The sequence below is a fragment of the Euprymna scolopes genome, chromosome 3, assembly GCF_053919585.1.
Source record: "Euprymna scolopes isolate OS-2025 chromosome 3, ASM5391958v1, whole genome shotgun sequence".
Lineage (NCBI taxonomy): Eukaryota > Metazoa > Mollusca > Cephalopoda > Sepiida > Sepiolidae > Euprymna > Euprymna scolopes.
The window spans coordinates 96,117,295-96,137,199 of NC_136484.1; the positions used below are offsets into that span (position 1 = coordinate 96,117,295).

General features: G+C 36.3%; 1 protein-coding gene and 1 pseudogene across 1 annotated transcript in view; both read right to left on the reverse strand.

Annotated features, from left to right (window-relative positions):
- The window catches only part of LOC145257765 (phosphoglycerate kinase 2-like), a 600,882-nt gene that overhangs the window by 167,844 nt on the left and 413,133 nt on the right, over positions 1 to 19,905 (reverse strand). Inside the window, exon 7 of the mRNA XM_080115684.1 lies at positions 1,015 to 1,129. Coding sequence (XP_079971810.1) covers positions 1,015 to 1,129 — 115 coding nt within the window. The remainder of the gene's footprint in view (positions 1 to 1,014; positions 1,130 to 19,905) is intronic.
- LOC145264719 (U2 spliceosomal RNA) lies at positions 11,449 to 11,600 on the reverse strand (annotated as a pseudogene).

A 19,905-nucleotide genomic window follows, 5' to 3' on the forward strand; every position in this document is an offset into this window, starting at 1 on the left:
GCAATTAGTACTTTCTGTTGACTGTTTCTGGTGAATCTCCCTAATTTCCTAATAATTATTCTTTGAAGTCCTATTTCATGTTAGGGTTAATACAAGTAACAGAATAATACCCTTCTATAGCACCATCACCTTCTTCTTGGGTTTCTATAGTTTGTGGCGATGTTTCAGCATCCCACCTTGATTGAACCACTAAGCTGATTATTTACTTCATTACTAGAACAGGAAAGTGTAACATAAGGCCGAAAAGTGGGATTTGCTTGGGCAGCCCCATTAGCATTTCCTGATTGGGGTGTTTCGGGCAATTAGTAATAAATCTATCTATATATCTATAAAAACAGAGATGTGTGTGCCACAGACGATTTCTGATTGGTTAATCCAATAATCACATCTCCTACAAAACTATGGTTCCTACGTTCTTAAATTTACCATAAAATAGTATGCCCTTATTTATTGTCCATCTTGGAAGGGTCTATTGATTGGGGTGTTTCGGGCAATTAGTAATAAACTAATAAAGAATAAAAGAGGGGAAGCAAGGTTTGAAATGTTGGACCTACTAGGATTAAAATGATATTTTGTTCTCAGGCGATTTACTTTTATTTTAAGCAAACATGGATATGATGTGCAAAATTGTCAATAACTTTGACACTGGTCCGTTTTGGACTGTGATGTGATGAATGTTCAGTGTGGCAGTCTACGGTTTGTTTGAAATAATCCCATAGATAAAAATATGGGGAGTAATGTCCGGTGAGTCCATTCAGAATCATTATCAATAAGCCAGTCACCAAAGTACCCGGCAATACCAAATGCATTTAACATTTGTTTGATCTGGCCCATAGCTGTTGATTATAAGTGGGCTGATTTTATCACTAAACGGTGATATAAAATACTGTTGGATATTTATGGCTGCTTGCAAAACAAACAAACAAAAGATTCTTATCGATTGCATCAATGGATTTTTTAGGGCGTGGGATTACATTCAATTGCATAAATACATTTTTCTCTTGAACTACTTACTTCCATTTTATTGATCACCTTTAGAAAGGTAAATGCCATTCCTCCAGCAACAATCAGAGCATCAACTTTGTCAAGCAAATTGTCAATCACTTGGATTTTATCACTGACTTTTGACCTGTCATAATTAAAAGAACAATCAACATTAAACCTGCAGAACTGTTAATAAAGGTTATAACAAAGAATTGTAGGAGACAGTTTGGTATGTATATTCAAAAGAACGTTATGGAAAGAAGATTATTGATATTTGTGTTTTATATTTTCCTTGAAAACGTAATTTTGAAAGTCTTTTTATCAGATTCTTAATTGTTTATAAGAATAGTGATTAATACAATTGTTTATAATAGTGATTAATACAATTGTTTATAATAGTGATTAATAGAAACTGGGCTGGCAAACGGTGTAATTAGAAGTTAAAATTAGCTGAATAAATAAACGAGATACGTCAATAAAAACAAAACGTTTTATTTTGTGCATATATCTTAAAATGGAAACATGAAAAATGTATGGAACAGAGGTGTTTATCCGATATCAACTTATTTAATTATTTTTAAATACAAAGATTAGAAATGTGTTATTTACTATTTAAATGTGAGAAATAAGGTCATATTATTTTATAACATAAATCTACTTAAGAAAATTACAAATAATCTGTACCAATGAAAAGATTATATGTACAAACACTCAATAATAATAAGCTGTAGACAGAATTGTAGGGGATCTTTTGTTCTGTATATTTTAAGAACGTCATGAGAAAGAATTGTAGGGGATCTTTTGTTCTGTATATTTTAAGAACGTCATGAGAAAGAATTGTAGGGGATCTTTTGTTCTGTATATTTTAAGAACGTCATGAGAAAGAATTGTAGGGGATCTTTTGTTCTGTATATTTTAAGAACGTCATGAGAAAGAAGGTTATTGATATTTGTGTATCATCTATAATTCGAAACGTAATTTGGAAAGTCTTTTTATTTAACTACATAATTGCTTCTATGTGTAGTGATTAATACAACCGGTGTTGAAATAGGTCCTTAAAGAAACAAGGAAAAATAACAGCGTAAATCTAATAATGCTAGTTAACTGAAGTGAAATAAAATGTAATCATGCTCGCAGATTTCAAGTTTTGCTATTAAATTTGTAGTTGAAGAAACTAAATATAGGCTACTTTGAATCAAGTATCTATATATCATATGGATTGCTGTTTGGGTCTGACATAGAAAAATCGACAAAATAACTTTATGCGTGTATTATTATTTATGTATTATTTATTTTATTTTATCCAATCCTATTTCAAACAAACGTCAGTATGCTAATTGACTGAGTTGATTCCCCAATAATAAACTACACATCATCTGACCCCAATAATAAACTATACATACATCTCTGACTTTCTGCTTTCATAGAACGTGTTCATGAAGACCATGCTTTTACTTTATCTCTAGTCTAATCGTATATATATTCATGTGTGCAACGTGATCCACGTTTTAACATCTAAGGACCAAACACGTTGTCGCAAAGGACATAAGGAATAACTCATCTCTCTTTTTTTTCCATAGTGAAACAACCGACATTTATTTGCAGGTCTTTTTCTGTCGCCCTCAGCCATCGTGTGTGACGCGTCTAACTGTCCTTCTCTGACGCGATCTCCGCTCGTGGGTCGAATATCTCGAAACCATCTTTCATACCTGTCGAATACCGCTCTCTGTGTCTGACGTGATCCCGGTCTACATACACGTCTTCTTTGATATAATCTTTTCCATTCTTTCTTATCGTGACGTCATCTCGTACCAAATTCGCATAGAGTTGCCATACTCGCGTCTGCACTGTGTTACACGTGATCAAAGAACGAAATGTTTCCATTCATGGAAAACGGGGTGAGCGACGAAAGAAGTCATTTCCCACAAGTTGACAATTATTACAGTAAACCATTTCATTCTCATAGTTAAAATCCTTTTGATTAGAGCAATGGCCATTCATAGATAGAAGTTCTGCTTATTTAATGTATTTATCCATAGCATCGCTTTTCCACGCGTTTTGCTTTTATCAGCAGTTTAAACTCTTTCCTCTTCAATCGTCTCCATACAAATTACATATTCGGAAGTAACTTATTCTTCTCTCTAAAAGAAATCTCTCAGAAGCTTTTGAATTGCATATATTGTCTGGAGCAGAGCTTTTCTCTTGATACTGGTTTCCAGGTCAGAGTTATCCCCTTGGGCAAAAGGTGGTTTAGCTCTCAAATCTAGTGGTGAATACAAGATTTTGTTTGAAAATCTCACATCATTTCATGGCTGAGAAACAAGACTAGATTTAATGCTTATTTGCATTTTTGGAAATTTTACAAAGTTTGGCATAGACACATTGACTAACAGAAATGACAACACAGGAAAATGTAATCCTTGTTTCATACTTTGCATATTCTTTTTCTTTTTTAGCCGGGCAATGCCGAAAGTTATGCTGGTCAATGATTGTGATTGTCATTAATATTTCTAAACCTAGAATGTCATATATTTCATAGCGAAATAAATATTTACAGATGAAATTATTTATGTTAAAATGTTTCGAAAAGAATGTTAGAACATAAACAAAATATGTGACGAAGGTAGATTATTTAATCTATATCTTTGGTCACGTGGAGTTAACGAGAGCGCTTGAAAGATACCTATCAGTTAGTCAAGAGTTTGGAGTCAGAGTTAGCAGACGCGGTCGGAGTCAGAGGGAGAAAGACAGTCGAGAACAGCAATGCCTTCAAGTAGGGGAAAATGCCGATAGTAAAAATCTAGGACCAGCTGTCCAATGGGGGGGGGCATCCGGAATAAAGCTGCTGTAAATACCACCAAAACTTCGAGTTGTACGAATCTTCATTTACAGCTTTTTCAAGGATCCATCAAATCAAGACCAAAGATGGACCAGATATGTTTCTCCATTGGTTGATAGAAAACCCCAGAGACTTATTTGTCACTTAATGTTATAATTGTTATATGTTTTGTTTAAAAAACGGACGCTTAATCGGCACATTCATATACAGACGATCAAATATATATATATATATATATATATATATATATATATATATATATATATACGTTTTATACACGTCAATAAACATATTATATATACACTTGCCCTTAATATACCACTAGACGATACACGAATTCAGACACGTATATATATATGTGTGTGTGTGTGTGTAATTATTTACTATAATAATCATTAAATACCTACAGACACTAGTGTTTCACCTTTTTGGGAATCATCAGTGCAGGGTGTCACGATTAAGTAGAGATTCGAACCCGGCAACGAAGCCATTTCTGACTCCATTAGCAAGGACCAACTCCATTTGACCACCATTAATCACGAGAAATATCGTTGGAATTTAAACATTTATGTTTTACCGTCTGTCAGAGTGATCTAATCATTATATGATTATCTGCACATGCAAGCTAAAGTGACCGACTTTATTTCAATTGTAAAGTGCTCAACGATAAGAAACGAGTTTCTTAAAGGGGCTGACAATTATTTACTATGATAATTATGAAATACATACAGACACTAGGGTTTCATCCTTTCGGGAATCATCAGTGCAGGGTGTCACGGTTAACGAGAGATTCGAACCTGGCAACGAAATCATCTCTGACGCCATTAGCAAGAACTACATCCATTTGGCCACCGTTAATCACGATAAATATTGTTGAAATTTAAACATTTATTTTAAAATGTTTTTAACGTTTGTCAGAGTGATTTAATCATTATAGGATGGTCTGCACATGCGAGCTTAAGTAACCGAATTTATTTCAACTGCGAAGTGCTCAACGATAAGAAACGAGTTTATGTCTATATATATATATATATATATATATAGATAGATACCCACCACTACATAACATTTTTACCCTTTAAAAAATAGCGATGCATTCTTTTGTTGTATGGGCACAATGTATTATGTATGTTTAATTTACTGTTTTTGAAGGTTGTACTACATCTGCTTATATCTTTGATATTTTACAACATCTGCTTATATCTTTGATATTTTACAACAACAGGTGCCATGTACTTTATGTATCTGGCAATGCTTATAGGTTTTGTATCAGAATGACTTCGATAAGTGTCGATAATCAAAAAAGAAGTCAATGAAATAAGGAACAGGCAATTTTGACCAAAGTTAACACCTTACACAGACTAACATCACAAGTGCATTTGAGAAGTTTTATTACCAAAATAGCAAAAGCAAATACACACACACACATATATATATACGAAATCAAGTAGGTTCTTTGATATAACAGACACACATTCAAAACGACCATGTAATCTCCTACTTTGTTAACATTACATAGAAAAAATGTAGTGCCATATAGACAGGGAGAAGGGGCGGTTCATCCAATCATATTCAAAACATCTCTTTTCCTCATATTTCTTAGTACTTGAACGCCATTAGGCCAAAGATTTTTGAAAAACGATTACAGAAAAAGATCAAAATATAGTATCTGTTTTGCCTTAAGTCGGAGAAGTATAAATCTTTATTGACTGAAGCAATTTTAATTTTTGTCTCATCAAGTGTGCCTCTCTTTAAGTGAGCGGGCGGTCCGACCCAATTTATAGAATTTCATAAAGCAAAATCTTTAAACTTCCACAAATGGATATGTGAAGGATCATGCAGTACAACTGGCCTAGTAATTGCACTCACATCCACTCTTTCAATGTAACCATGCCGACAAAGTCTGCGGTTCTGCACACATCACCTTATACCATGAAGATTTAACCTTTGATGCCATCTAAGTCTGTCTTTAAGATCCACATTACAACCCATCGTATCATTCTCATATCATTCCTCCAATAAATATCTTCAATTTTCACCTTCATACATCATCACACATGCCTGATAAACTGTTCTCATGGTTCAGTCCACTTCATCACCACTTCCCTGGCCTTCTAACAGTGATCAAATTATAGTATCAGAGGAGATGAAATCTTTCTGGACTGAGATTTTAATTGTGTGTGTGCCTCTTTTGGGGGGAACTGGGTATCTCCCCACATAAAAATAAACAACCTTATGCCTAATTGTGACCTCGTAGGGAGTCAAGTATAAAGGGACTCTTACTTTAGTCAGCAGAATTAGTGTGCCCTAAACTTTTTTTTTTACTTAAGAGGTCACCACTTATCAAGCCCAAAGATCACTCAAGGATAAGTAGGTGCAAAGACAATATCAGTTGCGGTGGAAACTTGGGTAGAGTAAGATTATCTAAATGGACGACTCAATAGGAATTTGTCCACATCAGACTTGAAAACGACCATGTTATAGTCAGCCGGGAAGCAGACAAGCGATATTGTGTTCTCCAGACGTACAGCTCTAGGGAAGAAGATCTGCTCGTGAAAATTTCGATTAGTTTTGGCACAGATAGGGCATGAGGAAAGTTGTTGGCAGTTGTTTCAATTAAGTGAGTATTTGTTGTGAATGTTTTCCATGGATGGACCATAAATTGCAGCTTACTTTATCCAGAGAAAAATCTTGCTATCTCATCAGTACTCTAATATTATTAGTTATCTTAATGATGCCTGATAGAAACTCACGAATGCAAACGTGATAATTTTCCTTCTACAGGTAAGACACATTTACAACAAATACTATCAGCAATTTCTTTTACTCCTAGAACTAAAGGAAAATACTATAAGCAAAGTTTCTTTTCTAGAGCTACTCGTCTCTGGAAAACAATATCGCCGGGTTGTTTCACAACTGACTATAACTTGGTTGATTTCAAGTCCAATGTAAACAAGTTCTAAATAATGAAATTCTATGAAATTTCCACCATTACAGCGGTTTCTCATCGGCCACTTGAGACTCATTAATCTTTATCCTCAAGTGCCATTTGAGCCACGATAAGTGATAACCCTCTACTAAAATAAATAAATAAATAAAATACAATTCTCTTTCTCCACTATATTTCAATGCCAAGAAACATAAGAGTTATTCTCAGATATTTTAGCCAGAATCATTAAGACAGTCTTGGGCCAAGGCGGAAGTAGTTTCATTCTGATTCGCATTATCATTTGAGTAAGACAAATGTCATAAATGAATTATGATGCAAATATTTATGACGACGTTAAGTGATACAAATTGGGATACGTAGACTGTAATTTCACAAAGGGAGATAAATAATATTGCGCTTTTTGTAATCTCCTACTTTGTTAACATTACAACTTACTTCAACTAAAAAAGGACAAAAAAAAAAATCAGAGGATGCCAACAAGAAACTTTGCTCAACCGCAGAATAATAATAGAACTTGAGTCGACAAGAAGAAAGCAAAATTGTTTTCCGTTTTCTCCTTCTCGTCACCCATCTCATTCTATCTAATTATCCTGTGAGTGAAAATTACATACCAGCCTCTAGTCGACTATGCAATAACTTTTCTGCATGCTTAAATTCCTAAAGATAGATATACAGTAAACTATCCAGATGTAGACTAAATTATTTATAATTAACCCTGCATGACAAAAAGTGGAATAATGAAGTTTGACAGTGCTTTTGTTGCTGTCGAACTGTAATATACTTCTGTACAATACTAGAAGGTCCATCCTCCCAGGCTTTATATTCTCGCTGAGAAGGGAGTAGTTTACCAGTTAGACAGAGACAGAAAAACTATATTTCTTGTGTCTCTGTCTAACTGGGGAATGCCGACGGGGCTGCTCAGACATTTTCATAGGCCAGAGTATGCTTATCCTAGTGTGCTGGATTCTCCAAACCACACCCGAGTTTGTCTCTAATCTCCTAGCAAAGTGGTAAATATGTATTTTTATATAAATAACCAGCAGAGAGACCCGACATTGCCCAGGATTGAATGAGGATCAAATGTTTCATACTTCCAATAATTTTATTTCACATTTTCTAATCAAATCGGTCAATTGCCTGCTCTAATCGGGGACGCATCATAGTGCACCGGGAGGAAGCTTCACATGCCTTCCCATACACTGTACTGTAGTGAACCTACTTTGATTTCAGAAAATTATTTTAATATACTGGCTTGAATTAAAGTCCGAAAGGCAAAAGTCAATATCATGGTCCAATTGTGTGCTAAATAGAAACATTCATTTCAAACATAAGTCCGTCTTATCAAAACAACAACTTGATTTTATACGCCAGCACCTTCTGTTTGCATGGTGATAAAACTTCTCAGATACACTTATAATTTTAGGCTGTACAAAGATGTTAACTTCGGTCAAATTCTATATTTCCTTTTTTTTTTTTTTTATCAATTTTCGATAATTATCAGAAGCATTTTGATACAAAACCTATCTAAGAACATTCCCAGACACAAATAAAATTTTTGTAAAATTTCAAAAAATCGACTCAGCCATTTCGGAATCCATAGGGAGCAAATTTACACATATAGTGCCTTTTATATATATAAGTAGAGATATATTACTATCTAACTCGTTTGTTTTCATGTACACGTATGCGTTAAACGAAAAATGCCTATCATGTACAAGTTTAAAATAGCATTTTCAGTGGTTTGTCACAGGAAAAGTGTTCCGATCTCCTTCTGAAATCTTGATCTGCTTAAATTTTAGTTTTAAAAATAAAAACAGTCCAAATTGAAAATGAAAGTCAACCACATGACACTCTAGTGTTCTTTGGGCCTTGATATGTGGTGGCCTCCCCTACTAAAACAGACATTTTATTTTAATAAACTCACATGTATAGAAGGGATTGAAATGAACTGATTGAGAACTGAAGCTGACCAGACAAGGAAATTGTTCTGCCTCCTGTAGAACAGATCCCCTAGCATTTATCTCCCTTTGGTGACCTATTTTTCGTAGGAGATTCCTTCAGACTGGTCACCTGCAGAGGCTCCTAGTTTTTATCCCGAATCTATTTAGCTTTTCTATCTTTTTAAATATCTCGGCATTTTGAACATTGCCAGTAGAAATTACTGCCTTTCTTCTCTCTAAGTATAGAATTAAATAGTGCTAGTATTATTTTTTTAACAAACTTTTTTTTTTACGTGTTTAGTTTATATTTCTCCTTGCTTGTAACTTGCTGATCTTCTAGCATAATTTGTATTTTTCCCCTTTCTAGCTTTATTTATTTACTGTTATACTGGTCAATATCTACTGATAAAATATCAGGGGTTTTTTTTTTTCATTACTCTTTCATAATTATAGCTCGTTTGTGTACATATAGACTTTTAGAGTTTTGTTAATGTTTCACTGATGCAGTTTTTGTGAAAATCGAATAGATGCCAGTCCGTATAGCCTTTAAAAAAGTTGAAAGCGTTGTCTAAATCTGCTCTATGGGTAAAAAGTGAATTTTTTATCACTGACATCTATTTGTGATTTTAATGAGATTTAAACATTGTATTTTTAATAGTAGTTTCATTAATGGTTTCTGTCCTTTCACACGGACATTCACTTTTTTAACGAGTCCAAATATCTCTATATTCAATGGTCTGTGATATCTCGGTGTTAAGAGGTTGATTGCTTTAATGTTTACACTTGTGACAAGTTCTGGGGGTGGCTGCAAATAACACGCAATGAAAAAACGTAAGTCAAAATTAGATATTACAAAAAATAAGTTTCTTTTCCCAAATCTTTCTTACTTTAACCTTTTATTTAATATGTAAAGCCAGTCTTTTTCAAAAGGAACTAACTCTTTATTGACAAATACAGAATTATGTTAATTTTAATTGGAGAAAAAAAATCCAAATAAAACACCACTTGGGCACTACCGGATATGTACAGCTAATTTATCTATTGAAATTTATAGAAACAGGAAATCAAAATGTCAAACAAATAAAGAAAAATGTCGATCACGTTCCAATTGGAAATAATATTTTCATTACTTTGACATGCTTAATTTTCATTGATTTGTCATGATGCCTCTTAACAATAACAAGAAAGTGCCAAGCTGGATACAAGTTAACGAGTACAGATGAAAGAAAGAACCACCTAGGAAATTGTTCTGCCTCCTGGACGACCTGAAACTGTTTACAAAAACTAAGAAGGAACTAGACAACACAACCAGAATCTTCAGCCAAGATATCCGAATGGAGTTTTATATGGAAAAATGTTCAGATGAACAAGAAAACACCTAGAAACTAAACTTTATAGTAGAAACCTAATAAAAGGTATATATACATGGGCAGTGTCACTAATAAGATACCCCAGACCAAAGAAAAACTGTGGCATCAGACCAGGAAACTTATGATCACTACACCCATGATCGACTCTATGTGAAAAAGAAAGACTGAGAAAGAGGACTAATTGGTATAGAATAGTGTGAATGACAAAAAAAGAAGAAGAAAAAAGAATGAGAAAAACACATAACACTGAAGAGATAATTACAAGAGACACTGAAAACAGAGAGGCAAGCGATAAGACGAGAAATGAAAAATAGAAAGAGAATCAACTACATGGATAATTCATAAGAATGCCAAAAGAGTAGACTCACGAAAACACTTGGACATGGCTGCGAAAAGCAAACCTAAACAGAGATACTAAATCCCTAACAATAGCTGCACAAAATAACGCTATTAGAATCAAACACATCAAATAAGGATCGACAAAACACAAGAAAATAGCAAATGCAGACTATGTGAACAAAGAAACGAAATAATAAACCACATAATAAACGAATGAATGCAAACAAGCCCAAATAGAATATAAGAATAAGCACGATCAAGTGGGGCAGGGAATACACTGGGAATTATGGAAATAACTGCATTTTGAACACCCAGACAAATGGTACAAACCCATTCCGGCAGTAGTACATAAAAATGAAAGTTACAAATTCTTATGGGATATGAATGTGCACACCAATAAACCCATCCAAGCAAGAAGGCCAGATTAACAAGAAAGAAAAGTCCTGCCAGATCGTAGATTTCACTCTCCCAGCAGACCACAGGGTTAATACCAAGGAAACAGAGAAGTGGAGTAAATACACAAAACTGGCCAGAGAGCTCAAAGGGATATAGAAGGGAAAGAAACTCGAGATAACACTAGTGGAGCAACTAGGATCAACCATGAAAAATTTTGAAAAAAAGAATGGAGGAGATTAGAATTAGAGGGATGGCTGATAACGGATAACAATAATGTAAATGGTAAAAATATTAAAGCAAAACATGCAGAGATCTAAAGGTGCACATAAAGTAAAACAAAAGAAACATCAAATGAAATAAAACAAGGCCGATAGCCATTAGTCGCTTGCTCTCGTGTAATGAATGAATGCGTGAATGTAGGATTGACATGAAATTCTTAAAGATAAACAAAAATGACCGAAAAAATGGGCTGAAATGACTTAAATAAATAAAAAGTAAATGACTTAGAATGACTTTAATGAACTTAAGGATGAATTGAATGACCTTAAGAATTTGAATGCTTAAAAAAATAACTGAAATCCTTCAAAAATAACGAATGATCTGAAGAATGACTTGAATGGCTTTGAGACTGACTGGTTATAAAGTAGGTGATCATTTTACATTAAATTAATACAGAAAAGTGAACCCCCCCACTTTATATCACAAAGTTACAAACATAAGTACAGCATGTAGTAAGATCAGATACTACACTTTGATCTTGGCCAAAAGGCCAAGAAAAGGGTATTTATTTGCTCCCCCACCGAGCAAATTAAGCACATGGCCGATTTTTAATGTGAGGAGAGAAGGAGGAATGGAGACCAACTCCCCGGGGAGTAGAGGAGCTGGATAGTGACAATTGGTATGAAGGGTTGCCCCTACATTGACCAAGGTCTTATATGTGGGATTGCCCCCACATATTGTCTTTGTTCGCAGTATCTGCCGGACAGATACTACACTTTGATCTTGGCCAACAGGCCAAGAAAAGCTGTATTTATTTGCTCCCCCACCGAGCAAATTAGGCACAAGGCCGATTTTTAATGTGAGGAGTGAAGGGGAAATGGGGACCAACTCCCCAGGGAGTAGGGGAGCTGAATAGTGACAATTGGTATGAAGGGTTGCCCCTACATTGACCAAGGTCTTATATGTGGGATTGCTCCCACATATTGTCTTTGCTTGCAGTATCTGCCGGAACAGATACTACACTTTGAGATATTAAATCCTTTATTCATGTTAAAAATACATTGAAAATCAACACTGAACAAAAAGCTTAGGCACATGGCCAACTCAAAAGGGAGGGATTGTGGGTGTCATTGGTCATCCTTGTCACTCCAGAACTAAACAAAATCAAAAGTTTCTCCCAACTTCACCATAATACCGCATTTACCCTTTCATACTGGGGGACATCCTACTTAACTCCCAATTTTTAAAACATTTTTTATTGACGTGTGAGAAGAAAAAAAGATAACAATAAAAATGGTACAATAATTCATTTGTGTCGAGGGCGGAGGGGGTGATTACTAGGACCCTCCAAACCCCGTCTAGTTGATAGACTGTCCGTTCCACTAGGTTTGTAAAAGGAATCTCGCTTCTGTGGGTCAGTATCTAAGTGAGGATGCCCTCTAGATGGGGGTGAATGGAGAAAAGAAAATTTCGTGGGTAAGGAATGGGGGTTAGTTTGTATTAGACGGGTGAAATTTAGAGGAGGGGTGAAAACAAAAATTGCAAGAAGGAGGGGGTGGGGATCTTGGAGGCTTCCTAATCAGGGAGGGATGGAACACACACTCAGCTAGCTGAGAGGCTATTTGTTAAATTTTACTTTACGGAACTGCGTGTTCCACACCTAGGCGGGGAACACGTATTCAAATTTGGCTCCTCTTCGTACACACAGACTTACTACTTGTATCCATTTTCTGTCAAATGCCGCACGATGCAGCCTTCTTCTATCACATCTGATCTTCACCCGTAGTTGGTGTTTAAAGAAAGCGATCAGATCCTGCAACCTTGCAGACGCGAAGTCCAAATCAACATTCTCGCCACGGCCAGGATCGTAACGTAGACCATTTGTCTTTCCCGGTCCCACAGTGGCCTCACATTGTCCACGACATTGGATACGGTAATTGGGCGAGGATGCTCAGGATCGATGTGAGCCGTCACCTCGCTGACATACGACCAGTACCAGCGGACTTTGCAGCAATCGAAGAAAGCATGATCAGTCGTTTCTACGGCCATTGTCCCACAATGGGGACAATCGGCGACTCCAAAAACCCGGAACTGCATTGTACGTTGTTGAGTGGAAGTGCATTTCGGGCCAATCGCCAGGTCAGAGAGAACTCCGAATTGTTCAGATCTCGAACCTGGCGGCCAGCTCCACGCGGAGCAGATCTCACTCTGCTGCCAACCCAAATGTGCGCATAGCGGGTCGTCGGCAGCCCCCTTCACTAGATCCCTGTGGAGTTCCCTATGGGTAGCAGTCACAAGGTCGCTGGACCTTGGTAGTTGTTTTAGCACGGCTCGGCACTCTTTCATGTAGGCAGATTCTCCCCGCGGCCTGCGACGGCTCTCGATAGAAGGGTCGAGAACGAGGTCGGGGAAGGCGGCAGTAACCATGGGGTGCCATGGTTGGTCATCTTGCATATAGTGGCTCAGGAAGGCCAGCCTTTCAGCGTCTCGATGACACTTCAAGTCCAGCATTCCCAAGACTCCCTCACACGGACGTTGAATACAGACCTGTCTGCTCACTCAGTGTCTTCCTCTGTCCCAAAGAAGCGAGCACAAGAGTTTGACAAGAGCTGTAAGGTGTTGTGCAGGCAGGAAAAGTATGGCCAGTCGGTAAAGGATGAGAGGAAAGACGTAAGTGGCGCATGCCTCAGCTCTACCCTTTAAGGAAAGTTGTCTAGGAAGCCACGAATTGACTGCAGCCTCCACTTTTGACTGTACCTCCAACCAATTTTTGTCAAGCTGGAGACCTGGTCCGAACCACACGCCGAGGATCCAAACCGGGCCATCTGTCCAGCTGAAGGGCGCCGGGAGGTTGGCGTTGTCACTCCAGGTGCCCAACCGCAGTCCTACCGACTTGCTGCGGTTTATCTTGGTTCCTGTAATTCTTTCACACTGAGCGAGCGCCTCCGACATGATCTCGATGTCTCTGAAGCTCGACACAAAGACCGTGACATTATCGGCGAACGCGGATACCTTGGCAGCTAAGCCACAGAGCATTGCAATTCCATACAGGGCCGAATTTGTCTCCCCACGTCTCAGCTTGCGGAGCAGGGACTCCAAAGCCAGGACATAGAGCAGGGGCGACAGTGGACAACCCTGACGAACCGACTGAGAGATAAAGGATTTCGAGCGCTTTTCATTGACTTGCACGACGGCTGTGGGCTGTCGATACATCACGGAGATCCACTTGTAGAAGTCCGGTTTAAAACCGGTGGCCTCTAAGACAGATGCCAAGAAACGATGGTCGACCCTATCGAAAGCTTTGGACTGATCAGCGCTTCTTACGACCTTCCAATGTCTGCCGCACCTTCCTACAGCCTTCCAGCACCTGCCGCACCTTCCTGTAGCCTTCCAGCGCCTGCTGCACCTCCATGCAGCCTTCAGCCCCTCCTAGTGCCTGCCACAGCATACAGCCTTCTGGCACCTCCTGTGCCGGTCGACGTCAGGCTACACATTCCAGAGCCTGTTAACGACCGATTATCCATACTAGAACCCACTGATGTCCAGCTTAGCGGCTCGATGACGCCTACCTACCAGTGCCCACTGATGTCCAGCTCAGCGGTTCGATAACGCCTACCTACCAGTGCCCACTGATGTCCAGCTCAGCAGCTCGCTGATGCCTACCTTCCAGTGCCCACCGACGTCTGGCTGATTCTGATTTACTTGGACTGACCACAATTTCAAGGCCTTTTAATTGACCATTTAAACATTCCTTTTTTCAAAAATAAAAAGTGATTTGTAAGCGTTTCCTTTTGTTATTACTGTTCTCTTTTTGCCTCTGTGTCGATTGGTTTTATCACCTTATACCTGCAACAAGTTATAATATTTAATACTCTCTTCTTAAAGAGAACAAAAATAGTAGATATAATACTTAAATAGTGCTTGTATTAGTTTTTGGTATTTTTCATTTTATCTAATGAACTTTGTTTACATTTTATTTTTATGCTCAAAATTTTTCTATTCTCTAATTACATTAAGTATGCGACTCTTTTTAGATTTAACCAACTCCTCGTCTCTGCTTTGTCTTCATTTTGTATTTACGTGTTTCCGAAACAACGTTTTTATTTTTTTCCAGTTTTGCCTTCGGGGATGACAATAAACCTGTTTCTAAAATATATCATACCTCAGAGTTTTGATCATTATGCCAATTGTCCAACATTCGCACACATTTTCACGAAGCACACACACAGAAAGTATAAAAATACTATAAGAGGTTCCATCCGTTTGCCGTTTAGTCTGTTATATTAAATTTTGAATAAGATTTTTATCACTAATCGTGCAGAGTGAATGGACGCATCTTTGGAACATGCGTCCTTGTTTTAATATTTCCTGAAAAAAAAACTTCAATAATTAAACATACTGAATAAGACTTTACCTTTCAAATGGAAAGAAAAAAATCCAATAAGATATACAGAATTTTCTCTTGCTTTTATGTTGCCTTTTTTATTAGCTTCTGGCCACTTCTAACATTTGTAATGGACAATACATTAACGGGGTCAAAGAGCATTTCCATCTTGGCTTCAGTTTAACTGGATCAAATCCATATACTATGATATCTGCCCTTTCACACGGACACTCAAATTCTGGTGGTCGTCCAAGTTTTGTGTTTACATGAGAATGGCATTGGCAGAAATATGGCTCAGCTACACTGATGGGAGAATCAAATGAATATTTGAATTTTCAGGAATTGGGCCAAGTCCATCTCTATAGGTGGCAGTCGTCTTGGGTTTGGGCAAGGAAACAAGTGACGTTCACTAAAGCAAAGAATGAATCAAATATCTCCAAAGAGGGATGAAGAATTGGGAGGGGACAGGAAGGCGAAATGAATGAATGACATAATGAATTTAAAAGAGAAAATCAGAACTTAGCATTTTCTTAGAACAAGTGAGGAATTAATAAAATGTAACGAAAATGGACACTCAATTACAAAATCCTATGCACACAACTTTTATTTCAATGAAATTTTATTTTAAGTGGATAATATTATATATATTACACCGTCGAAATTCTAAGGTGCTTTCTGCAATAATATGTAGAATTATAATAATAGTAATATTCCTTTTGAAATAATAGACGTCTGTCATTGTCAATAACATTATTAGATAAAGAAAAAGCATCGGAAAACAAGCTAAAGTCTTCAGTGTTTGGCAGATAGATCTAATTTATTGTCTAATTCTATTCAGGAGTATTTTCCATAGAAATCGCTTCAGACAGTGCATGAAACCACCTGATGTAAAGAACTAAAGAAAACATATTACTTCAAGGTCAAAAATAGCCAACAGTGGATTCTGACATAGAAAACAGCAGTTCTTCTTCCTTGTCAGAAAGATCGATTATAGAATGTGAGAACAAAAGGGCAAAATAAGTTATGAGATTATAAAATATTAAAGGTAAACCAAAGCTCTACTTTCTACTCTTCTAATCAATTAAGTTCAAAATTATCATTTGAGAGATGAGTTACATCCCTCCGAGATTTGGATGTAGCACAAGCTTGAATTTAATTTGAAGTGTGGCCATTTCTAAATATGACAAGTCCACTTGTGACTGGTAGCAAATTATTAGGTTGGTTCAAAAATAATGTCGTTTTTTGACGTTCAACCATATATAAAAAAATTACATCATTTTTGCACCAACCTAATACCTATAAAGATTACTTTATTAGACCTGTTGGCATTTTCTAATGAGGAGACCTCAGGCAGCAGTTTCAATCACTCATCCTGCGGTTTTCTAAGTATTTTGACATTTTGAGCATCGCTGGCAGAGCTATTGTCTTCTTTCTTTCCTTAAAGAGAATAAAGGTAATGTATTACTCTCTCCTTGTTTTCGTGCAATATGTATATATTTTATATATACATATTGCATATTTTATATATATATATATATATATATATATATATATATATATATATACATGCTGCATATTTTATGAATACAGACTGCATTGCATATTTGTTTCTACTAATTACTGCGTTGTGTCTTTCTTCCGGACACTTACAACAATAATAAAGATGTCTTATCAACGTTTGTTTACCTAAAGCCGTTTTTCTATATAAATTAAATATTAAATTAATATTGCCAATATATACAGCTAAGATAGCAGATACAATACTTCAATAATGCTAGTATTGGTTTTTGCCGTTATTACTTTTATCTAATAAAATTATTATTTTTATGCTAAAAATATTTCTATTCTCTAGTTTTATTAAGCATACGACTCTTTAGATTTAGAAAATCTCTTCGTCTATTTCTAAAAAGTGTAAACCCTAAGAATACCTAAACTGTTTTGGACTAATTTCCCAACAATATTCCCTCTGAAATAATTAATGTTGGTAATTATTATAAAAAAATCCTATGATATTTCTGTAAAATGTTTATCTTCTTCAGATTAAGAAAAAAAAATTATTAACCAGACATGATCGATAACGTGAGAGAACAAAATGAAAATTTTAAAAGTGTCTTTAACTCATTTTATTTATCAAAAATTTGGAAAATAAAAATAATATTTAAAAAAAAAAAGAGAAAAGAAAAAAGAGAAGACAAATGAAGCAATTATTATAATTGTTATTGTGTTTCCACCTAGCGATAATAATGAACGCTTACACTTATTCTAAGAACCGGTAGAATGTTATGTTATGCTAGAGTCTTGCTCTTGTGGCAGTCGGACTGACGTATACCCACACTCTTCATTTGTTGTCTTTACTTTTTTATTTTGTTTACTTTTATAGTTTGTTTCTACTAATTATCAAGTTGTGTCTTTCTTGAGGATACTTACGGGACCACAACAACAATAAAACCGATTTAATCAACGTTTGTTTACCTAAAGACGTTTTTCTACATATCAATATTAGTTTACTAAACGCCGTTTTTCTTGTAGAGTTGAATGTAATAAGTAAAGAAGAAAGCACCCACGTATGTGCGCATTATGTGGCTATACAACTTACCTTCATGTGGGATCTGAGAGAGAGAGAGAGAGCGCAAGAGAGAGAGAGAGAGAGATTAAAGATGGCAGCTGTTGCTTTGTAGTCTCGTGGATTCGCACGAGATCACACTGCCCACTGCACACATATGCAAATAAAATGGAGTCAGGTTTTTAATAAAAGGCCTGTTGGTAGAGATGAGGGGAGACGCGTGCTGGAAGTTGAGAAACTCTTTCATGTAGGCAGATTCTCCCCGTGGCCTGCGACGGCTCTCGATAGAAGGGTCGAGAACGAGGTCGGGGAAGGCGGCAGTAACCATGGGGTGCCACGGTTGGTCATCTTGCATATAGTGGCTCAGGAAGGCCAGCCTTTCAGCGTCTCGATGACACTTCAAGTCCAGCATTCCCAAGCCTCCCTCACACGGACGTTGAATACAGACCTGTCTGCTCACTCAGTGTCTTCCTCTGTCCCAAAGAAGCGAGCACAAGAGTTTGACAAGAGCTGTTAGATGTTGTGCAGGCAGGGAAAGTATGGCCAGTCGGTAAAGGATGAGAGGAAAGATGTAAGTGGCGCATGCCTCAGCTCTATCCTTTAAGGAAAGTTGTCTAGGAAGCCACGAATTGACTGCAGCCTCAGTGATGAATTCTATCTAAACTTTTTGTTTATTTTATGTAGTCTCTCTTTTTTTTTTTTTTTTTTTTGCTGTTTACCAGGCCATTTAACTACATTTCTATATCACATAAGTGCATGTGTGAGTATTGGTTTGGGAAATCAGTTATGTTTAAAAACCTTTTTTTAAAATTATTTCATATTTTGTAATTTACTAATCAAGTCACCTATCTCTTATTAAATTACTCTCACATTCTCTCGCTCTTTAGTTTGGCCATCCCTACTATGCTTTATTTAATACTGTTCCTACCTTCTCTCTGCATCTCCTCCTCTCAGGTAACTTTTACTGTTAGAGCCCTGTATGGTGTAAGTTACTCTGCCTATTGCAGGAATAAATGGACTTCCTGACGTATAACCATCCTTATTAAATTAATATTGCTAAGATTAAACGTTGTGGCAGTTATGGCCAAAGAATTGGACGTTTACTTTTTTTGATACACTTTTGTCCATTGTTTGTTCTTATTATTCTCCAAGACCACAACAGTAATAAAGAAATGAAAAAAACAAATAAAAAGATCGGAATAGTCTATTTAAAACAAAAGAATTGTCTAAGAACAAATAGTAATACTATTTAACTCATAGTTGGAAAGAAAAAGATCTCTCTCTCTCTCTCTCTATATATATATATATATATATATAGAGAGAGAGAGAGAGAGAGAGAGAGAAGTAGAAAGCGGTTAGTTTTGAATTTTGTTGTCTATTTTTTTAATATTTAACTAGCTTTGTAAATTTACTTTTTTTCCTGTTTCAAACAATTTAACCCAAGCTCAATGAGTGACTGAACGAGTCATATTTTCTTTCTTATCTATCTATCTATCTATAGATATGGGACGATTAATTGGCATCAGAAAAATCGGAATTTTTGGGGGTATCGGAATCGGATAAATTTGTATCTATTTTCCGATACCAAAAACAATTCTTTTTAATTGTCTTTTTTATTTGATTTTATTTAAAGCAAAATCTCCCGCTCCTTTAATGATAAAATAATAAATATTTATTAGTTTTAAATTAACACTAAAATGAAAATCTATAGATCCCCCCGCCTCCACAAGTGTATTTTTATTTTTGAGAAAATATCTGCACATTCTAACATGTGTTTCTACGATAATCGGGAATAAATAAAAAAAACTATTGTTAATTATTTAGAGATTTAGAATGAATCAGAATCAGTAATTCAGTACGGAATCGGTAACTGTAGTGGAATCGAGAAAAATATAGGAATCGTCCCATCACTAATATATGT